The sequence below is a fragment of the Larus michahellis genome, chromosome 6, assembly GCF_964199755.1.
Source record: "Larus michahellis chromosome 6, bLarMic1.1, whole genome shotgun sequence".
Lineage (NCBI taxonomy): Eukaryota > Metazoa > Chordata > Aves > Charadriiformes > Laridae > Larus > Larus michahellis.
The window spans coordinates 31,327,937-31,349,702 of record NC_133901.1 but is presented as its reverse complement, the minus strand read 5'-3'; the positions used below and the strand labels follow the sequence as shown (position 1 = coordinate 31,349,702).

At 39.6% G+C, this 21,766-nt stretch overlaps 1 protein-coding gene across 2 annotated transcripts in view; it reads right to left on the bottom strand.

The window, feature by feature from the left end:
• Positions 1–691: 691 nt before the first annotated feature.
• RNF13 (ring finger protein 13) overlaps positions 692–21,766 on the bottom strand; it is a 44,948-nt gene continuing 23,873 nt past the window's right edge. For both annotated transcript variants that reach the window (XM_074591155.1, XM_074591156.1), the window contains exons 8-10: positions 15,451–15,544; positions 3,913–3,993; positions 692–2,172 (exon numbers count right to left, since the gene is read on the bottom strand). In XM_074591155.1, the coding sequence (XP_074447256.1) occupies positions 1,808–2,172; positions 3,913–3,993; positions 15,451–15,544 (540 nt within the window). In that variant the 3' untranslated portion in view covers positions 692–1,807. The remainder of the gene's footprint in view (positions 2,173–3,912; positions 3,994–15,450; positions 15,545–21,766) is intronic.

Genomic DNA, 21,766 nt, shown 5'->3' with positions numbered 1-21,766 from the left:
CTATTTCAAGAAACAGCTTAGTAAGTTTCAGAAATCAGTTTTCACTTTGGACTTAACTAAACGTATGCAAGTTGAAGTGAACTTCTACATGGTGAAAATATAATAACACATTGTTTGTCATTAACTCCATGGATTGCTGGTGGCAGTGATTTTAAGATGAATCATTCTTTCATTATTACCCTTTCACCATGCCTCATCCTGAAAATAAACTTTCTCTGCCCTTAGCCAGTCCCAGAGAACGGACTGGCGTTGCTGGGTGTAGCTGCGTGTGGATGAGGTCAGGAATGACAAATGGAAACGCCTCACCTGTAATCGCCTCGGCCCAGGATTGCCCTTTTCTGCCTCCCAGCACAGGCTCAGGCCGCAGCTCTAGCGGTGCTGCCACTCTGGGCTTCCTTCCCTCTCCCCCATACAAACGACATGTACAGACCTAGACTGATCCAAACTTCCCCTCAAACTAGAAGTGAACAAAAATTAAGGTTTTCTACGTAACTTAGTCTTCCTGCATATAGTATTGATCAGCACAGCACTTTGTACTGTGATACAAAGCACCATGCAGGTTAATGTTTACTACGGGATCTGAACAGTTGCACGTTCTGTATCTTTAACAATACTTTAACCTTAGTAACAAACGTACAAGAGTACACGATGGATGTAAGTAATGCAGAAGTTCAATAAATTCCTTTTGATATTTAAAGTGGAAAACATGTTTATTAACATTCTTTCAAGCTTTCCTTATTCAAGGCCATATAAAAAAAATCTCTGCATTTTGATTATATGTATGTTTTTACTTTCTACATAGTTACAGAGGTATTAGATAGCATTTACTTTTTTCATGATACACCGGTAAGTACTGAGTTCTGTTAAACAGTTATAAGCACTTGTTTTCAAATCAGGTATTTGAAAAGAACAATTTTTCTATATACATAGTTTAGCAGACTAATGCAGCATAAAATGCTCTTTAGTAAGAGGTATATGAGTTGAGGATCAATAGAATACTTACCTAACATTAATTTTCTATGTGGAACAAAACCTCTGTTCTAGTCATCCTCCCTCCTCCCCCCCAACTCCCACATCGTCACTGGAAACCAGACTACATTGTAGTAGCGAGTAGGGATAATTAACATGTTTATGGTGGATCTTACCTTGTGAATTGCTCAAAACTAAACATATATTCTAAGTTTCCTTGTCCTGGGAACCGCTCAATGGAACTGCTTCAACTCAGCTACTTGTGGCAAACTCCAAAGGATTATTTGGAATCACTGCTTTGAGATAAAAGTGGCATTTCTGCTTTGTTTTGATACACCAGCGTATAGAATATTGATCTGTTCTACATTTTTCTTTCAGTAGTGGTGATAGTTTTTAGGAAAACTCTGTACAAACATGCAAATACATTTTTTGTTGGGCTTAAGGGATAACACATACCATACATGTAATAAATATTGCTATCGGTATGACCCAGTTGTAGCTACAAAATGGAAAAATTTACTTCCAGATAAATCCCATTTCAACAAGATACACTTAAGAGTCTGTGTGATATTTCTATTGATATAAACTATTAACATTATTCATTAGCACTGTGAAGTCCAGTTAAACTGTTCATTTTGAGAAGACAAATGTGTGACTGAATACCTGAATCAAAAATAAATCTATCTGTAATGATTTAACCATAGTACTACTACATGAACTGCTGCTCCTATTGAAGAAACCAAATGGATTACAGATTAAAATATATTCCCTACTTAAAGATTTGTAAAGTATAGCCTTAAGAACGCTTTTGTTCATACACTAAGCATCATTAGTGGTCTCAAACAGTATTTGCCACTCTGTACTCCCTTTCGTCATTGGGCTGTAGTTGAACCACTACACTTTCTTCGTTTATTCCATTTTCTGCATCACTGCTATCGATATTGTCATTGTCATCCTCCTCATATTCTGAGGACTCGGTCATGTTCTGATGGGAATGAGATTCTGACAAAGCCCCGAACGACTGAGTGCTAACTGAGGCTAATGGTCTAAGCAGAGGGGTGTTTTCAGATACTTCGTTCTCTTCTTGACTACTGTCTGTTTCAGAGTCAGAGTCCCCCTGAGAAGGGACCACTTTCTGCTTACATACAGGACATGTTTTTTTTGTTTTTGTCAGCCACGGGTCCACACACTTGCAGTGATATGCTGTTAGAAAACAAAATACAAGTACACCATTATCTATGTGAAAAGGACAAGGAAACCCGCTTAATTATATTTAAGTTTAGTAACACAGGAGAATTTTAGAATTTAACTTGTACAGATAATTTTAGTTGCAAGTTTGTTGGGATATAGACAGTCTCTCCTTATGTACAAAACGCCTAATAGATTAGGATCTTGGACGTATAGATATATGCAATAAATACCTATTTCCTCTACTGACTGAATCCAAGAACAGTCCTGCAATGGGCCACGTTTGACAAAATAAACTTTAAAAACTTCTTGAGGAATTATAGTCACCTTGCAGCATACACGCCCACCATCATTATCCTCCTAATGCCTCTAACCTCCACCAAGATTGTGCCAAAGCACCTTGTTATTAAATAAAATTACCACATGATTTTGCAGATTTTGAGTTCAGTCTATAGTTGACACCACAACTATACTGGCTTTGTTTAAAAATATGTGTTTGAAAGCATCTTTCTTACGGTATTAAAAACTTAGCTCTGCTTATTAACAGAGACTTCTATCTCACAAAGAGCATTTAGCGTTTACAAGGGCCAGCAGGTTGTGCTTCTGTTCAAGCACATTAGCAGCATTTTCTCCACAAGAACCAATGGTGGTGTTTTGGGGGTTTTTTTATTTATTTGCCAGAAACCTTTGATACTGGTGGTCAGGTTTAGTTAACTTTTCAGTCCCTAGCTGGGAGAGATGCTATGGATCTCTGCTTTCTCTTCTGAGAATTCCTTTTTTGCCAGCCTATTCTGGAATTGTTTTTTATGAATAAGGATCTACAAAGCTCGGGCTGTCATCTGCTGTGTTCACTGCGGATGTGAGGCTGTAACATCAGTTGCCTCTTTTTTTAAATCTCTTCATGATGTGGTATTTGCTGTTGCAGTGCCTTGTCAGAGCAGGAATTTAATGAGAAAAAGCTGGGTAAAACTTCACCCAGCCAAAATGACTGTAATACAGTTAACAGACTGGGAAGTAGAGAGAGGGTCTCAAGCTAGGAAAGATGACTCCTATCTATCTTGACAGATTTTACACAGCTTTTATAAAAAAAAAAAGTTTAAATTTAGAGACACTCTCGGGCCCAGGCCTCTTCCACATTTCTAGGTATAAGCTCTTAAAATATTTCTTGTACTTGTATGCGGTTAAGAGCAGCCTCGTCTTGCGGATAGACACATATGTGACTACTAGATATATCTTTTGCAGTGGGCTGTATTTGAGAAAGACTGTTCAGACAGAGTACAATTTGTCACAGTAAAAATATTCCACTGATTTTTGCACTGACAACACTGACTTCCAAGTGCCGTCAAGCTTCGGGACAGACTATATTCCTTCATCTGTATCTCTATGTCACTAATAGCTGAATTACGTTTTATGATTTATGGTCTTGGAGAAAGGGAAAGCCTATTTTTTTTAATGTAAGAAGTAACTCTGGAATGTGTTTCCCTGTTAAATACAGACATTCAGGGTACAGTGTCAAGGCCAAGTTTTCTTTCACGTGTACATCCAAAGAAAAATACAAAGTGGGAATGCTAGCCTTTTTTGATTTTAAAGAGGAAAAAACATTTGCTCTTTTCCCAATTTGTAAATACATTAGTGCATATTATCAAAAATAAGTTTTATAAATCAATCAATAAACATATTCACAGTGATTTTTAGACATAGTGTTTTAAGGAGCTGTTTTAATACAAACACCAAACCTAAAATAAAGCTGCTTACCGTGAGAACATGGAAGGATTCTGAGCTTGTCGCCATCCTCATATTCATCCAGACAAATGGCACATACATCGTATTCATCTCCTGCAGTACATAATTAAGAATCAGAGTAATTTTAAAAATTTGCCACAGACCTTTTCAAACACATACATACAGATTCTCTTGGTTAGTTACACAGGTTGAAGAAACTATTAGCCTTCCCTGTCCATGCAAGGGGCAGGTTCTCTGAAGTTAACCTGTATGGTTAACTTTGCTATATTTTTCTCCTTATTAGGGATATAGCTCACTCACTTTCCCTTCAGGTCAATAAAAATGTTTTAAACTGAATTAATTGCTATCTTTATAATATTCTATCACTCCTATTAAAAGTAAGAGAAAGGGATTTAAAATATAGGGGATTCACTTTACTATACAGGTATAAGTTATTGAGAAAACTTATGCAGAAAAATAGCAAGAAAGACAACACGGTAAAAAAGCAGAATAATAACCAAGAATCTAGACAACCACCCCACGTCAAAACAACCCCATGCAGCACTACAGGCTTGGGGAAGAGTGGCTGGAAAAGGACCTGGAGGTGTTGGTCAACAGCCAACTGATTATGAGCCAGCAGTGTGCCCAGGTGGCCAAGGCAGCCAACAGCATCCTGGCCTGTATCAGGAATATTGTAGTGAGCAGGATTAGGGAAGTGATCGTTCACCTTATTATGGTTATTACGCGTTGCAACATGCTGCCCAGGAAGTGGCTGAGTCAACACTCCTGGAGGTATTTAAAAGACAGATAGATGCGGTGCTGAGGGACACGGTTTAGTGATGGTTTTGTCAGTGTTAGGTTGATGGTTGGACCCTATGATCTGAAAGGTCCCTTCCAGACAATTCTATGATTCTAAGATCATTAGGTTGGAGGAGAGTTATCGGTATTGTCATTTTACAAAGTTGCTTTGGAACACTACTGATATAAAAACAAGAAGCGTATCAATTATACACATACAAGATACGATTAAGTGGGCATCATCAAGAGAGTAACTGAGACTGCACAGAAAAATGTGGAATAATGGTACATGAATGGAGTTCAGTACTGTAACATGCAAGTGCATCCAGTTAGGGATTACGTCCTTAGGATATTTTAGCTGAGGTTTCATCACTCATACACAACTGAGAAGAAACAGAGTGTACTGGTTAATCAGAGAGGAATGCTCTGAGTGTTCCTAATGTGATTTCAACTGGGAAAAAGAAAAATGCAACAGTAGGAAGCATCAAGAGCAGTCTTTCCAGAAGCGGCAAGTACTGTTTGTGAGCCTGTAATATGGCCACCCATATCCTCAAAAAATTAATTCAAACAGAAACAAAGAAATAATACTACGATCACATAACAAAGAAACAATCATGCATGAAAAATTTAAAAAAAAAAAAGGCCTGATAATTTTAATCTAACAATCTGAAAGCTGAAAGGGGATTCAGCTTTCTCTATAATCAACACAGAGCAGCAATACCATGGGCAGAGAAGCGAAAGAAGCTGGGGGCGGGGGGGAGCTATCGTCTGACCAGGAATCATTGGATTGGAAGTGAAAAGAGAAACTTGAGCATTGTGCCAGTGATATTCTGACCCAGCCTTTCAGGACCATCAGCAGGTAATCATGGCAAAAGGCCAAGCCTCCTCCTTTCCCCAAACCCAGTTTTAGGTCAAGACTTTGGATACTTGACACAGGAAGTTCCTAAGAAAATAGCATCTGGAAGGAGATGGAAATGGACATCTTAATCCTAGAAGACAATGGAGGGAACTGAACCTAGATCCCCCAATTCCTGTCTAAGACTGCCAATTACTAGGCTATATTACTAAAGGTGAGTAGTGCAAAGTACATCTTTTAAAATAAAGAGGTAGCTAGATTTCATTTTGTAAGGAGCCGTATTTCATTCTGTCTTGTGAATACTTACCTGACCAAGCCCTGAGAGGGACTTAAGCAGTGAAGGGGTCCCTTTCAATGTTTGGGCCCCTCGCTTTGACATGAGCTGGCTTGAGTATCTGCTCAGCTCTGTCAAGGCTGGAAAACTTCTGGCCACGTGCAAAGCCACTGTATCTGCAAAAGTTGGTGAACTCTTCTTTCATATACCTCCTGCAACTTACACACGTGCAATGCTGCTCCTCACTATTTCCAGATGGTACTTTTCCTATTATGCCATTAGCACTTTATACAACTGAACCTTACTGTCTTAACACTGTCCAGTACCGCACTGTCTCTTCACAAGCAGCTGCTTGCTAAGGCTGTACACTCTCCTGACCATGAAGCGTTCTTTAGATGCCCAAACTACAGAGTACCAGGAAAAAAAAAAAAATTAAGTCTGGCCCAGCCCAGCCCCCTAATTAAGTCTTCCCTATCACATGGCTAGCAGCACATGTGCAGCAAACTAAACTGCAAGCTTTCCTATCACTTGACTAACACATGTTTGGTTGAGGGACTGGATAGATACAGGGTCAAGTGATCCAATGCCTATTTGTACATCCCATCATAAGGGCAGTCATTTGCTCAACACGTGGTGCTAGGGTGCCTGCATCCTGGTTATACATTTTGTGATAAGGAAATGCACCAATAATAGCACCTCAGGGAAAAAAGATTATATGGCCCACCTTGCCCAAAGGATGGACACCCCAGATACAGCCTGCAATATCCAGGGGGTGGCCCCAAAGAACTATGTCACACACTCTGCATATTTTGGCTAAGTATTCATAATAGCAGTCCTAGCCCACTAAGTATCCCTGTTCCCAACCTGTGCTGTCCTCACAGCTGCTTCTTCATTTCCCAACGATCAGCAGTTTACACTTTCACCATCTTCAGGGCTAGCTAAGATCCTGGGTTTTACTATCCAGCAGAGGAGCTAAGGAAGTAAGGAGATGTAGAACCCATCAGGAAGAGTATGTGTAAGAGAAGGGTCACTCTCTCATATACCAAAATACAAATGGAATTTTGTTCCCAGTGCCCCTTGGGGCAGCTTTCCCCATCTCCTTCCAACCTCTTCCGGTTCCTTCCAACTTCCACCTAACCTGAGCCCCATCCATCCCACAAGTGTTACCTCATCAGTCATCCCCACAATTCAATTCCCTACTCCTTTTCCCCAGAGAGTCACCTTATTCCTCTCCCAGTAAACTTCTATCAAGTATTTTCTGGACTATCTGCTGCACTAAAACTTTATTGCTGCGCATCACTCTCATATCAGAGAGGTCAGATGTAAGTGCCTAAGACTGACGTGTGCTAGGGCTAGATTTAATAGCCACAAGAAGAATATCTTACATACTTAGTTCACCTTTCAACATACATCTATCACACACGGTCACCCGCAACACAACACCGTTTAGCACAAATTTAGGGTTTTTTTCATAGCAATTCCCATATTATTTCCCCAAAGCACTATCCAGATTACATACATGAAATTGAGATAAACTGAGGACAAATCAGAGGCACAGTTCATGCTCCAAGCTTGTTCAAAAGCGTCAATACACAAGCTGTCAAAGCGTTGTTTTGGGGAAAAGGTAGAAAGAATCAGGCAGATTTCAATAACGTGTAGCTACAGAAGGTCCACATTTAGGTCATGAGCTTACCCTACCTTATCAACAAGTTTGCAAATGAAGGAAGCAGACAGATTTTGCATTATTCAGAAGAGGTGTCCTTCCAACACAAAAGCTCAAACAGTAGCAGAGTTTTCCCTGTGCTGTAATGAAACTACATGGCAGTTGAGAATTTCTGGAAACCAAATGGTATTCTGGGGTGCATCAAGAAGAGTGTGGCCAGCAGGTGGAGGGAGGTCATCCTCCCCCTCTACTCTGCCTTGGTGAGGCCGCATCTGGAGTACTGTGTCCAGTTCTGGGCTCCCCGGTTCAAGAAGGACAGAGAACTGCTGGAGAGGGTGCAGCAAAGGGCTACGAAGATGACTAGGGGACTGGAACATCTCTCTTATGAAGAAAGGCTGAAGGACTTGCGTCTCTTCAGTCTGGAAAATAGACGACTGAGGGGGGGGATCTTATCAACACTTATAAATACTTAAAGGGTGGGTGTCAGGAGGATGGGGACAGGCTCTTTCCAGTGGTGCCCAGGGACAGGACAAGAGGGAATGGGCACAAACTTGAGCATAGGAAGTTCCATCTAAACATGAGAAGGAACTTCTTTATCCCGAGGGTGGCAGAGCACCGGCACAGGCTGCCCAGAGAGGTGGTGGAGTCTCTGTCTCTGGAGACATTCAAAGCCTGCCTGGACGCGTTCCTGTGCCACCTGCTCTAAGATGACCCTGCTCTGGCAGGGGGGTTGGACTAGATGATCTCCAGAGGTCCCTTCCAACCCTAAGATTCTGTGAAACTTAGCTTAGAATTTGTTTTGATACCATGCTGCTAAAACCCAATGTTTTTCTACAGATGGCAAAATTAGCTACATTGGGGATTTTGAGTCAGTTTTCAAAGAAAAACTTAGTTTTCATATGCAACTCAGCATGGTTTTTCTGTATCTGTTTAGTACGCTTAAGCAGACTAAGTACCAGCAACGAAGGAGTTGAGCTTCCCAAGGAAGCTGCAGAAAACTGAACAGAAATAACACCAGTGACTCATCAGTGAGGTAGAGGTGCAGAAAAGATCAATTGCTATTGTCAGCTCAAATTTCGAGTATTACACGATACTCAGTTTTCAGGGAAAGAGAATCAGCAAAATGAAGTTGTTCAGTGACAGAAAAGAGGCAAAGATGTACTATTTTTCTGTTTATGTGTTCAGAATAAGATCATTAATAAATAAAGCACAAATGTTAAAAATTCAAGACTTAAAGTTCTAAAAAGCAACTTGACCAGAATTTTTTCATTAACTGTGTAACAATATACTTCACCAAGAAAAAGAAACTGTCTTTGCAGATGCAAAAAAACCATAAATCCTAAGCATTTTTAACTCAAAAATGCAGAAAACTGTCAAGTCAAATAAATGCAGTCTAACTGCTCTTCGCCACCTAGTCTGTAAACAAATCTTTAACATGCACGATTAGCCTTGATCATGTTTAAATACTTTCTTATTTAAAAAAAAAATCATAAAAACCAATCTGAGAAACTACAGTAGTAGCCTGATAGTATTCATATAGAAATAACTGTAGCTTCAGCTTATTAATTTTTAATAGATATTAGGAAGAATTCTTGACTGCGAGGGTGGTGAGACACTGTCCCAGGTTGCCCAGAGAAGCTGTGGCTGCCCCATCCCTGGAGGTGTTCAAGGCCAGGCTGGATGGGGCTTGGAGCAGCCTGGTCTAGTGGGACACGTCCCTGCCCAGGGCAGGGGGGTTGGAACTGGATGGTCTTTAAGGTCCCTTCCAACCCAAAATATTCTACAATTCTACAAATAAGGACATGGCTTATATTCCACATTACCAGAACAGAAGGCAAGTGCCTTGATGGTGGTGTTGATATAGAATCTCTCTTCTACAGGGTGGAAAAAACACAGAATACAATGTTACACAGGATCATGACTGTCATTTGTTGCTGTTTTGCCAAAATGATTTTTTTTTTAAGCACTTCAGTATTTCAAAAGTACCATACACAAAACTGAAACTTGGCATTTATTAGAGATGAAAAAAGAAGGAACATATAGCATGTGACCCTCCATTGTGGTACTAGATACATATTCGGAAAGTGGTAAGGGGAGCCTACTTGCATATAATTCTTTTCTTACCTCATTCATAAGGCTTGCTCTTCTATTCCCTGTGCAACCTAAACTCACCAAATGAGCAAAGGAATGCAAAATGAGCCCCCCATTTTACCAAAATATTGTTTACAATTGATTTCTCATATTTTATGATGGCCATGATAATTCCTACTGAATCTATCTTTTGCCTGTGCCTAACACCTTCACTTTAAAAAAAAAAACCAACACAGAAGAAAATTCTAACCTTCCTCTCTTCCAAAGGTATAAAAACAAAAAATATTTTAAATAGTACTCAATTACATAGTGGATACGAAACCAAGGCACATAAGATATCCTTAGAATATGAGTTCTTCACATTATTAACAGGATTTCTCTATTTGTGGGTGTAAGACAGATGCTAAAAACTATTCACACCTATGTAATAATAGACTAATCTATAATGCAGCAAGGTCTTGTGTTACCTACTACTTGACTTCTGCCTTATTATAGATCACACTAAATAAACCAGCCAGCCAGCAGTATGCATACAATTAACAAAGACACAGCAAATTGTTTAAATTACAGGTTTGCTAAAGCTAGTGGTTTGACAAGGAAAAAAGGAGAGAGGCAAGACTGCAGAGATAAGTGAAGGAGCACATCTGCAATGTGCTTTGTTATCAGCAAAGGTAAATTACAGAGATTGGTACATATGCATGAATTATATTGCTTTCATTACAATTTTTTTTTAAGCCAGAAAGGCAATAGAAGGAAGATTAATAAAAAAATAAAATCATAGTATTGATAGAGCATTGCAACGGTAAGCATCCACTTTACGCAAGAACACTGCAAAGTACTAAATATTCTCAATCCAAATTTACTGGGATGGAAAAGAAAGTGGACAGAGATTATAATTATTTTATCTTGGCATTCAGTAAATCAGAGTAGAAGTTGCAACTCAGGACCTCCCAGTTCACAGGCCTATTATCCAAACAACAGAAATCCAAGATTAAAACCAAATTCTGATCTGTTTCCCAAAAGAAAAATTCCAAGGGCTTCTGTAATGGCAGAATGTCTGTGAGATGTGTTTCATGTTATTTTTGTTAATATATGTTATTCAACATAAAGGTAAAGCTGATGACCACCACTAGAAAATAACACCGCTGTAATCTGCCATTTCAGAAAATAAGCACAGTGGACATGAGAACCACTTATAAACACAGTTTTCCTAGTAGTTACTATACAACAACAGGAGAGGATAAAGGGAAAGCAAGAGAGAGGAAAAAAAAAACAAAACACAGAACTCACAGGCACATAGGAAAAGTCAAGAGATTAAACTGAGTCCATCACTGCTAGATCTATATCAAGTTTTTGTCTAATATAACACAATGAAATATTTCAGCTGCAGCTTTTTAAAAAAATTACCTCCTTTTTTGCTATGACATTCCTTCTCCCCATTGTTTCCATTAGTTAAACCATGTTTACGGATCATTTATAATCAGCACATAATTATAATGTTCAACACAGAAAATGAATGTTAACCATCAGTCAATACTGTCCAGGGCATCATATCTTGGAGAAAAAAAAACACATTTAAATAATACAGTTGTCTTTTTCCCCCACTAGTTATTCAACATATATGAAAGTCTTGAAAAATGATAGCACTGTTCTTGAGTAGGTTTATCTCACTAATGAGCAAATGAACAACAGCCCAGTAGGAAAAAAAAAATGACACAGTAGTAAAGCATCACATCCTTTCTAGGCCACTAGATAGAGTTTTCTCAATATTGCTGATGCTAAAATTCTCAAACATGGAGGCCACAGATCTATCCGACAGCATACTGGCTAACTGCAACAAAGCTATTTCTCTGACTCTTGCCAAGGCCATGTGTCCTGGCCTACCTTACCCAACTTCACAGCCCCAGCTCTTACTGTACTGTAACGAGCAACAGGCCCTCAGCCCAGCTGCTTCATCTGCACCCACTGGATCCATCAGCTGCAGCCTGTCTGCTACAGTTCCCCATCAGTTTATCATACAAATTAATTAATGGTATTGCCTAGATTCTTGCTCTCACCCTGGCTTGGGGAAGGGAGGCAAGCCCATGCAGCAGTGAGGACCAGAAACACCAGCCCTCCTCAACACTGAGATCTGGATGACTTCTCTGTGAATCCTGGAGCCTCCATGACTGGTCTCCAAGTTAGTTTCACCTCCATGACTACATGCCCCTCAGAGAACTGAGGATTTAATTTTTAAAAGAGATGCTTTGCAGACACCTTTCTCAAATACCCATAACTGTATTTCAGAAGCTGGCTCAGAACCACCAAAAATTGGGGGGTGGGGGGAGGAAGTATGTAAACTGCTGCAAAATAAAGTATCTTGTTTAAATAAACTGTGTATGGAAAGTCTTTAGTAAGCAAAGTTATCTTCTAACTACATGGCACATACAAATAAAAAAAAACCCCACACATTTTCAGAAACACAGAGCTATCCATCCACATATATCCCACCTAGCTGTGTACTTATGAACAATGAAAAACGCAAAAATAAAACTACAAAGACTTTGGCAGACCTTATGACTGGTTTTCTCTATTAGACCATAACTATACCATGCAGTCAGGCAGATGGGTCAGTAATGAACAGTAATTAGATCAGTGATAATCCCATTTTCAGGGAAAAAAAGTCACTTTAGGAATACGCAGTAAACTGCAGAACCGCACTTACTCTGGAGCAGATTTTTAAAAAACATTGAGATACATCTACTTCCCCCTATTGCTCAATCCTACGTATCAATCTGCATATGCAGACAGGTACCCAAAAATTCAATACACACAATACTTAAAAATATGTATTTGCTTAAAATGACTCTTACGGCTTACTATTTGTCACATATGTTGGGGCTTTCTTCCACGTGTACATAAAGCATTTCAAAGCTGACTACCTAACATTAAGTTGCTGTTTAATATTTAAACGCCTAACCAAACAACTCCATTTTTAGAAGTCTTGTGGAAGTAGCAACTCCCAAATCCTGGAAGATTTATCAGACATCTAACCACTTGCTTAGGATCCTAACTTTCAACCCTCAATGTAGAAATAATTGCTTTGTTCATGTTTAATTTCTTAATAATATACTCACACGTCTGTCTTTTGTAGCATTCTATCTTCACTAAGTTTATGATATTTTCTTTTCTACAGGAGCAAGAGATTACACTGTAATCTCACTGCAGTTAAGATCCAAAAATATTTTCAGTCTTGGCCTAGATTCCACTTAAGAGTAAAGTTAAGCTAGCATGAAAATAATATTATATATTTCTGAAAGTAAATTCTACAATACGTATCAATTCAGAAAATTCCTAACCTATTTTTTTTCTTAAACTATTATTCTACAGAATATTCAGATTTGCTAATGATCAAATTACAGGCACATTAAATGGATTGTCTTTTTTGCTGTCTTCACTTTTTTTATAAAGGCATCATACAAGAGACATCAACTCCCACTGACTTTTGTATGACCAAACTGTAATCCATTTCATAAGGAACTGCAACACAAAAATTGCCCCAAAACTATTTCAGTGTAGAAACCAGATTTTGGTATAGCGTACTTTGCATGCTGTGGAATTACTCAAAGATGAAACTTGTTGGTTAGGACTTTGCAAAGACAGTCAATGCCACATCTTTTGTTACTGCATTCTCTACGCATTACAGAAATGCTAAGTGCCTGATGTAAAGCTTACTGAAATTAGTAACAAATTCCCAAGCCATACAGTGGTATTTGACTCAAATCCTATTTAGGAACGGTTCATGCATTTCCTGTGTTAGCAACTCTTTAGGTATGTCAGAGTGCAATCACCCCTACAGAGCAATCATCTTCATTACATCATCATTTGCCTATCAACCTATTAAATTCTAGATATCCACTCAAACCAGCTTTCCCTTAAACACCCTTTTACAGTACAGTGAAACCATTTATTAAGCAGTGATTCATGATATAAAAAGCACTGCAAGAAAGAAGAACCAGTATCTACAGTGTCTTAGCTTCAGTATTTGACTAACATTTCAATACAAACAGATTTTTAAGAATACACTGAAGACAAAAGAAAATCCAGCATTCCTAAAAACAGGATTATAGTCCACAGGAGTTGTTTTCGCCTATCCTTCCAAAGCAAAAGGCAAGATTGTTTGGGTTTATCATCAAGAAGACTGAAGCAAATGGATTTGGCAATAATGTCTTGAGAAATCCTATCTTTCACAAAGAAGCATGAAGCAATATCTCTTTATTGTAATTGCCAAAGGTAACATATTGCAAGTACTGGGTCAAGTCTTGTCCTTTTAGTAAAAAGACTTAAAGGAAGTAACGCAAGGGATTAATTTCTTAGCAGGAGAACCAAAGTGATCATTCGCTTAAAGAAACTGAAATCCTAGTTGAGAAAAATAAGCTTTTTGTTCTGTTTTTCATAAGTCAGTGAATGCAGTGGATACCTGGATATTTACAGACAGGTTTACTTTACAAAGACTGGCTGAGCTCCAAACAATTTATATTGTGTAAGATTCAGCAAGAGGAAAAAGGAAGGAGAATAAGGAAAACAGCAATAAGATATTTTCATACACTGGCTACTCAGTCATGTAATTCTGAGATAATTATTTACAGATGCACAAAATTAACTGAAAAAGACATTAACTGATCTTGAAGCAACTTTTTCTTTGCAAAGTTCTCTTTCAAGTACAACATAATCTACTTTGTATTTTTATTCTAATTAGATTTCATAGGGAATCAATAAGAGGAAACAAAATTAATATTAGCTTTATTGGCTTAAGATAATTTTTTAGAGTTAATTTTAAATCCATTCCAATAGGTCATTATAGCAAGGTTCAGTCAACTCTGCAGAGGAAAACTTTTTTTCCCCCCCCCCATGAGGCTGACTAAACATTGCATAAAAAGGGTATCTGCTCAAACTGAACATCTGCTTTGCACAAAGTGAGAGCAATGTCATTAATAATGCAGGTTGGCTTTATCAAGGGCAAAGAACAGTCAGTGGTTCTATTCTTGAAACCAGGCATATCCCCCAACATGGTCTTTGTGCCTCCACAAATACATTCTCTATTGATATGTGTTATGTAGTAATCAATCATTTCAGTTAAGTACTTTTTCCACCTTTTCTTCTCATACCTTGCAATAGCTTTTATGAATGCACAATCAGATGGTAAAATGGTAACACATTTAAACAAAATGGAGAAAAAATGTAGCAGATTTTTTTTCTACTTTTAGGAGTAGACTACAACAGAGAAGGACTTAAGGCAGCTTTTCTGTTTCACTGAATAAAGTAACTTACTACAGCTTTATTTCTTATCTTGTCATTAGATCTTGCATAAAACTAATCACTACAAAGAATTACAACAGCAAGTATTTTGGCATTAAATTTGAATCATTCTTGCCCTAACAGAAGTATTGTGATTGAACGAAAAGACTACTCTTCTGGAAAAGTGGATAAATTATACCCACAAGACAGTTTTGTTTTTCTAGTCTCTACAATGCCAGGCAACTTAGGTGCCACTAGTATTTATCAATTTCCAGACAAACAATGGAAATAATGCATCACAGCAACTGACTGCTGCGGTCACTGTTAATGAGAACACAAGGAAGTTTTGTGGAAGTTCTGTACCAATTCTGTGGTATATTAAGCAACGTTTTAATTCTCAGCCACAGTTTGCATATGATGTCTGCTCTGCTTCCATTAAAGAAATGCTAGAACTCCTCTATTTCAGTGAGAGCAGGGTCAAGTTTTGTGTGCTTTCACTCCAAACTATTTCAAGTGTACTCAAAATTACCTCCAAAACTAAAAAGCTCCTCAAATTTAGAGGATTTTTGGCATTAAAAACAATTGGTTAGACAAAGAGAATGATCCACTTGCCTTTCTTAAATTTATGTACAGGAATTTTCTTAAGCTGATCCTTCCTAAGACGATTCCTTCTTGCTCTGTGTCTGTCTTGCACGAATTTTGTGATCTGGAAACAGACATAAAACAGCATCAACAGCAAATTAAAACAATAAAAGAACAACAGAAGTTTTGATTTATGAGTCTTCACAGTAAGTTAGTCCAAAGGGAACTGCAGCTCAAACTGAAACATCTCTTCCCTTGCCTGGACTCAAGGATGAAGCCAAACAAGCTTGCAGGATGTTCTTGATGACCATGGCACTCAAAACTGAAAAGACATAAGCTTTTTTTTTTTGGAAAGGAAAGAGAAAAAGAAAAATTATGTCCATACTACATAAAACAACTGCCACTGCTGCAACCCTCTACCAAGGCCAATGTACAGTAGGGTGGCACATCTCAGAGCAAAACAATTCATTAAGTTTGACTGGTTTTGCTTGCGGTTTTAGATTATCACAGCTCTTTTACAGGATTATTCCCATGTTCATCAGAACTGTTTTCATAGTATCTAGATGCAGTTTGCCTACAGGTAAAAGGGTCACTTCAAGCCATAGTTTCTTACTGTCTTCAACTATACTAAAGATTTTGCTTCCATTTTCTTAGCAGTCCCTAATGCTATTTCTGTTCAAATTCTAATTCTATCATCTGTGATATGACATTCTTTTTCAAATATGACGACAAATGAACAAAATAATGGCCTTAACCAAAGCACACACACTAACAAATTTTTTGAAGTTTTCAGAGGTACTCTACACCTACACCTACTCTATGCCTATGCTGTGGATAAGGTAAACGCAGAGAGTATTAATTTCATAAACAGTATTAACATCTCTCACTTTAGGAATCCCTTAAAGTCACTGATATACTTCACAAGAGATTATTATTTTTTTTTAAAGTATGGATGTATGTATATTATGGACAAATATTATTAGGACCATTTGAAACAGTAATTGGTTTCAACAAAATTTATTTATCCTTCTGCGTCACACCTGGCTTCGCTTTTTAAGTGTATTTGGATCCAAACTGTTCGTTCAGACTCTTTTTACCCCAGCTAAAGAATGAGCTGTATGCGTAAGCTGCAGTTTTTCTGCCATAATTCAGATACTTCGTACCAGAGTCTTGCATTCATTTTTTAGTTAAAAACAAGATCTCCTGAAAGAAGCAGGGCCAAAACCACAAATGAATGAGGACCAAATCCAACCCACAACCTCCCTGGGATCAAGTTCACTGTAGCAATTGTCCAGCGCTCTAATCTATCAAGATCTCTCTGTAAAGCCTCCCCCCACTCAAGGGAATCAATATCTCCTAATTTAGTATTGTTGGCAAGCTTACTTAGCACGCACTCAACTCCTGTGTCCAGGTCATTGATAGAAAAATTTAAGAGAACTGGTGGTGAAGGTGAACCCTGATGAACACCACACTAATGGATGGCTGCCAGTGAGATGTTACCCTGTTTAATTACAACTCCTTGAGCCTAACCCTTCAGCCAATTGTTCACCCATCATATTGTGCACATGTCTAGCTTTACGGTGGACATTTCGTCCAGAAGGATACCACAGAAGACAGCATCAAAAGCTTTGCTAAAAAAAAAACCCCAAACCCAAACAAACCCCCAAAACTACAACTCCACACATCTACTGCCTTCCCTTTGTCCACTGAGTGAGTAAGCTTGTTATAAAAGGATATTAAGTTAGAAGGACTGACTTTCCCTTCATGAACCCGTGTTAACTTTGACTGATGACTGCATTGTTTTTCAAGTGTTTTTCAATAATTCCATCATTTTACCAGGCAATGAAGTGAGACTGACAGGCCTATAATTACTAGGGTCTTCTTTTTTCACCGTCTCGAAAACAGGACAAATAACATTTGCTAGGTTCGAGTCAACTGGGACCTCTCCAAATTCCCAAGACTGTTGACAAATAACTGAGAGGGGTCTCACAACAATATTGGCCAACTCTTCCAGTACCCTGGGATGAACATCATCAGGTCCCATACATTTATGTGCATTCAGTTGCAGCAGCAAATCCCATAAAGGTTCCAAGTCAACTGGGAGCTCATCATTCCCCCAGTCATGGTCCTCCAACCCAGAGCTCCAGGGGTGCCAGGGCCCATCATTGGTTTTAAAAAAAGACAACATACCCTTTATTATCTTCTCCCCTAATGCCTACACAGAGGTTCCCAGCCATTTCATGCTCAACTGCAAGTGCCGTACAGTCCAAGCCCTCTTCCACACACAGTATGACCCCCCTGCCTTGCCTGTCTCTCCTGAAGAGCCTATAATTGTCCACCACAGCACTACAATCACAGCACTCTTCCCACTACGTCTTACTTATGCCAATGATGTTGTAGCTCTGGGAGTGAGCCAAAGCTTCCAGTTCCTCGTTTATTCTCCATAAAGTGTGTGTCAGTGTACACACATTTCAGGTGTGGCCCAGTGTACTCAGTACGTCATGGAGCCAAGTGAAAGCCCTCACCAGCACACTGTTCCTCAAACACCGTCATGCTGCCCCATAGCTTAGAATCACCAAGTCATTTAGGTTAGAAAAGACCTTTAAGATCATGAAGTCCAACCGTTAACCTAGCACTGACAAGTCCACCACTAAACCATGGCTCTGAGCACCACATCTACGCACGTGCAGCCTGTTCAAATGTTTCATAACCCTTTCCGTGAAGAAATTTTTCCTAATATCCAATCTAAACCTCCCCTGGTGCAACTCGAGGCCATTTCCTTTTGTCCTATCACTTGTTACTTGGGAGAAGAGACTGTCCTCCTTCTCACTACACCCTCCTTTCATGTAGTTGTAGGGAGCAATAAGGTCTCCCCTCAGCCTCCTTTTCTCCAGGCTGAACACCCCCAGTTCCCTCAGCTGCTCCTCTAAGACTTGTGCTCCAGACCCCTCACCAGCTTCACTGCCCTTCTCTGGACACACTCCAGCACCTCGATGTCTGTACTCACCAGTGCTGAGTACAGGGGGACGACTGCTTCCACAGTCCTGCTGGCCACACTATTCCTGACACAGGCTAGGATGCTGTTGGCCTTCTTGGCCACCTGGGCACACTGCTGCCTCATATTCAGCTGGCTGTCAACACCTCCAGGTCCTTTTCCACCAGGCAGCTTTCCAGCCACTCTTCCCCAAGCTTGTAGCACTGAATGGCGTTGTTGTGACCCAAGCGCAGGACCTGGCACTTGGCCTTGTTGAACCTCATACCACTGGCCTCAGCCCATTGATCCAGCCTGTCCAGATGCCTCTGTAAAGCCATCCTATTCTCAAGGAGATCAACACTCCCACCAGACTTGGTGTAGTCTGCAAACATACTGAGGGTCCACCCAATCCCCTTGTCCAGATCATTGATGAAGATATTAAACAGAACCCCAGTACTGAGTACAGTTCCCCAGCACTGACCCCTGGGGAACACCGCTTATGACTGGCCACCAACTGGATTTAACTCCATTCACCACCATTCTTTGGGCCTGGCTCTCCAGTCAGTTTTTCACCCAGTGAAGAATACAGCCATCCAAGCCATGAGCAGCCAGTTTCTCCAGGAGAATGCTGTGGGAAACAGTGTCAAAAGCTTTACTAAAGTCCAGGTTAACAACATCCACAGCCCCTCCCTCATCCACCGAGCGGGTCACCTTATCATAGGAGGAGATCAGGTTTGTCAAGATAGACCTGCCTTCCATAAACACAATGCTGACTCGGCCTGATTGCCTGGTTGTCCTGTATGTGCTGTGTGATGGCACTTAAGATGATCTGCTCCATAACCTTCCCTGGTAGGGAGGTCAAACTGACAGGCCTGTAGTTCTCCAGACCTTCCTTGTGGTCCTTCTTGCAGATGGGCTAACTTCTAGTCAACTGGGACCTCCCTGGTTTGCCAGGACTGCTGATAAATGATGGAAAGGGCTTGGTGAGCACATTTGCCAGCGCCCTCAGTACCCTTGGGTGGATCCCATCCAGCCCCATAGACTTGTGTGTGTCTAAGTGATGTAGCAGGTCCCTCACAGTTTGCCCTTGGATTATGGGGGCTTCATTCTGCTCCCCGTCCCTGTCTTCCAGGTCAGGGGCTTAGGTACTCAGGGAACAACTGGTCTTACTATTAAAGACTGAGGCAAAGAAGGCATCAAGTATCAGCCTTTTCCTCAGCCAGTCACTGTGTTTCCCCTTCACATCCAACAGAGGATGGAGATTTCCCTTAACCCTCTTTTTGTTGCTAAGGTATTTATAGAAACATTTCTTACTGTCTTTAATGCAGTAGCCAGATTAAGTTCTAGTTGGGCTTTGGCCCTTCTAATTTTCTCCCTGCACAACCTCATCCTCCTGAGTTGCCTGCCCCTTCTTCATAAAGACGACTCAAACTCTTTTTTCCACTAGTTACCTTTCGCTACGGAATCCGATTTTATCCTGTTACCCCCATCAGGCCTGTACCACACTCTGGAAGATGCTTTCAAAGACCTCTCCACTTTTTTCCTCACAGTTTAACATGAGCTGTGTAGACAGATTTTGGTATTTTCAACATTGTTATCACCTGTTTTCAAAACCCTCCAAACACCTGTCCCAAACACATAGTACAGGTAACCCTGACTTGCAGACATACAATATGATTTTCTCCTGGTTCCTGTCTGGTTTTCCACACACAGAAAGAACCATTAATTTTAGCACTCACTACCTGTTGACACTAACAGAAGAGAAATTCAGGTCTCTCGAAGCCTTTGCTTTTATAGCTGGGACATAATTGGAAAAATAAATTCTTAATCACAGTTTATAGACATGCCCTTTTTTGCATTTCCTCACAGTGCATAAGCAAGGAAATTGGAGATGAGTTTAAATGCCTGAAATTTTCCTCACCAAATGTTTATTTCCCCTTCTCATAGCTAATCCTACCTAGCATCTGTTTATTCGTCTTGGATTGTACAGACTGTTCTTCCCTATATATTTTATTTGGAATCTGGAGCTCCCAAATTCACACATTAAGTAAAAAATTGTTTTAATTCAGAGTATCAGCATGCTGATACAAAACTATCCAGTTCTTAAAAGGCAAATTGAATCAGTATCTATGAAATACTGTATATTTAGATTGATATATGAGGGTGGTAAGACACAAACAGTTTGCCCAGTAAAGTTGTGGATGCCTCATCACTGGAAGTGTTGAAGGTTGGATGTGACTTTTAATATGATCTTTAAGGTCCCTTTCAACCCAAACCATTCTGTGATTCTATGGTTTCTGCTAAGAAAACTCACTTATGCCCTAAAGACAAACACTTTACAAATTTGTTTAGCTCACCTCTATAACATTTGTAATGTCACTTTTGATGCCAAAAACCGCTGTTTTCATAGTGAGGGAAACGTGTAATTCTAAGGAGAGGTGGCGTTCCAGTGGGACTAGCCTTGTGTTTGTTACATGACTCTTGCTAAATCCTTGCTAAAGTGACTGGTGCAAACTGGTCTGTAATTTAGTTATTTTCTTGACCTGAAGATGACAGCACTGAAATCCACTGGGAACTTTTACAATTAACATCATCTAAAACCAAAAGCATCTGAACTCATGAAAAACTCTGAAGCAAAATAAAAAGAAATAACCCAAGACTAAAAGCCATCTCTCTTATTTCTGAATTTCCACAGTGGTGTTCATGATAAAGGTCAAGCTCACATGCCTCATGATTACAGTTGTCATATGTCCCTCCCTCCTACATTCATTTTCTCTTCGATGGTAACCTAAGTCACTCTTTAAATAATAGGCCCCCTAAGTATTCTTATTGTCTTTCTCTTCATTCCTTAATTAGTATCTTTCTGAAAAATGGCACATTGGTGCGTCACATCATATTTTGATAGGATTCAAAGCCAGTACTTATGATTTTCAAAATTATATCAGTCCCCTTTATAGCCTTCTTCATTCCATTTCTTACATAACCAATATTTTGTTTGACTTTTCAGCTTCAGTGCGCTACAAGCAGATTATTAGTGAAGCTCAAGTTGGAATATTGATGGTCTCAGAACAACAGATGTTCATAAAATATTATCCCTGGTCACCGCTCTCCTTTAGAAATACCATCTCTCCTTACTTCAAACTGCTGACCTTCATCATACAATGATAAGGCTATGTATTCACCTAATTAACTGAGAAAGTCCTCTATGATCAAGGTTATCATCATCAGGTCAGACAAAGCATTAGTGAACTTTACATCATCTCTGGTTGGTCACTTCTGCTTTGTTTTCAGAGAGCTGCTGCAATTTTGATTGTGCCTAGGATCGTCAATGAAATACGTAACTTACAGTGCAAAACACACTAACACAGAAAG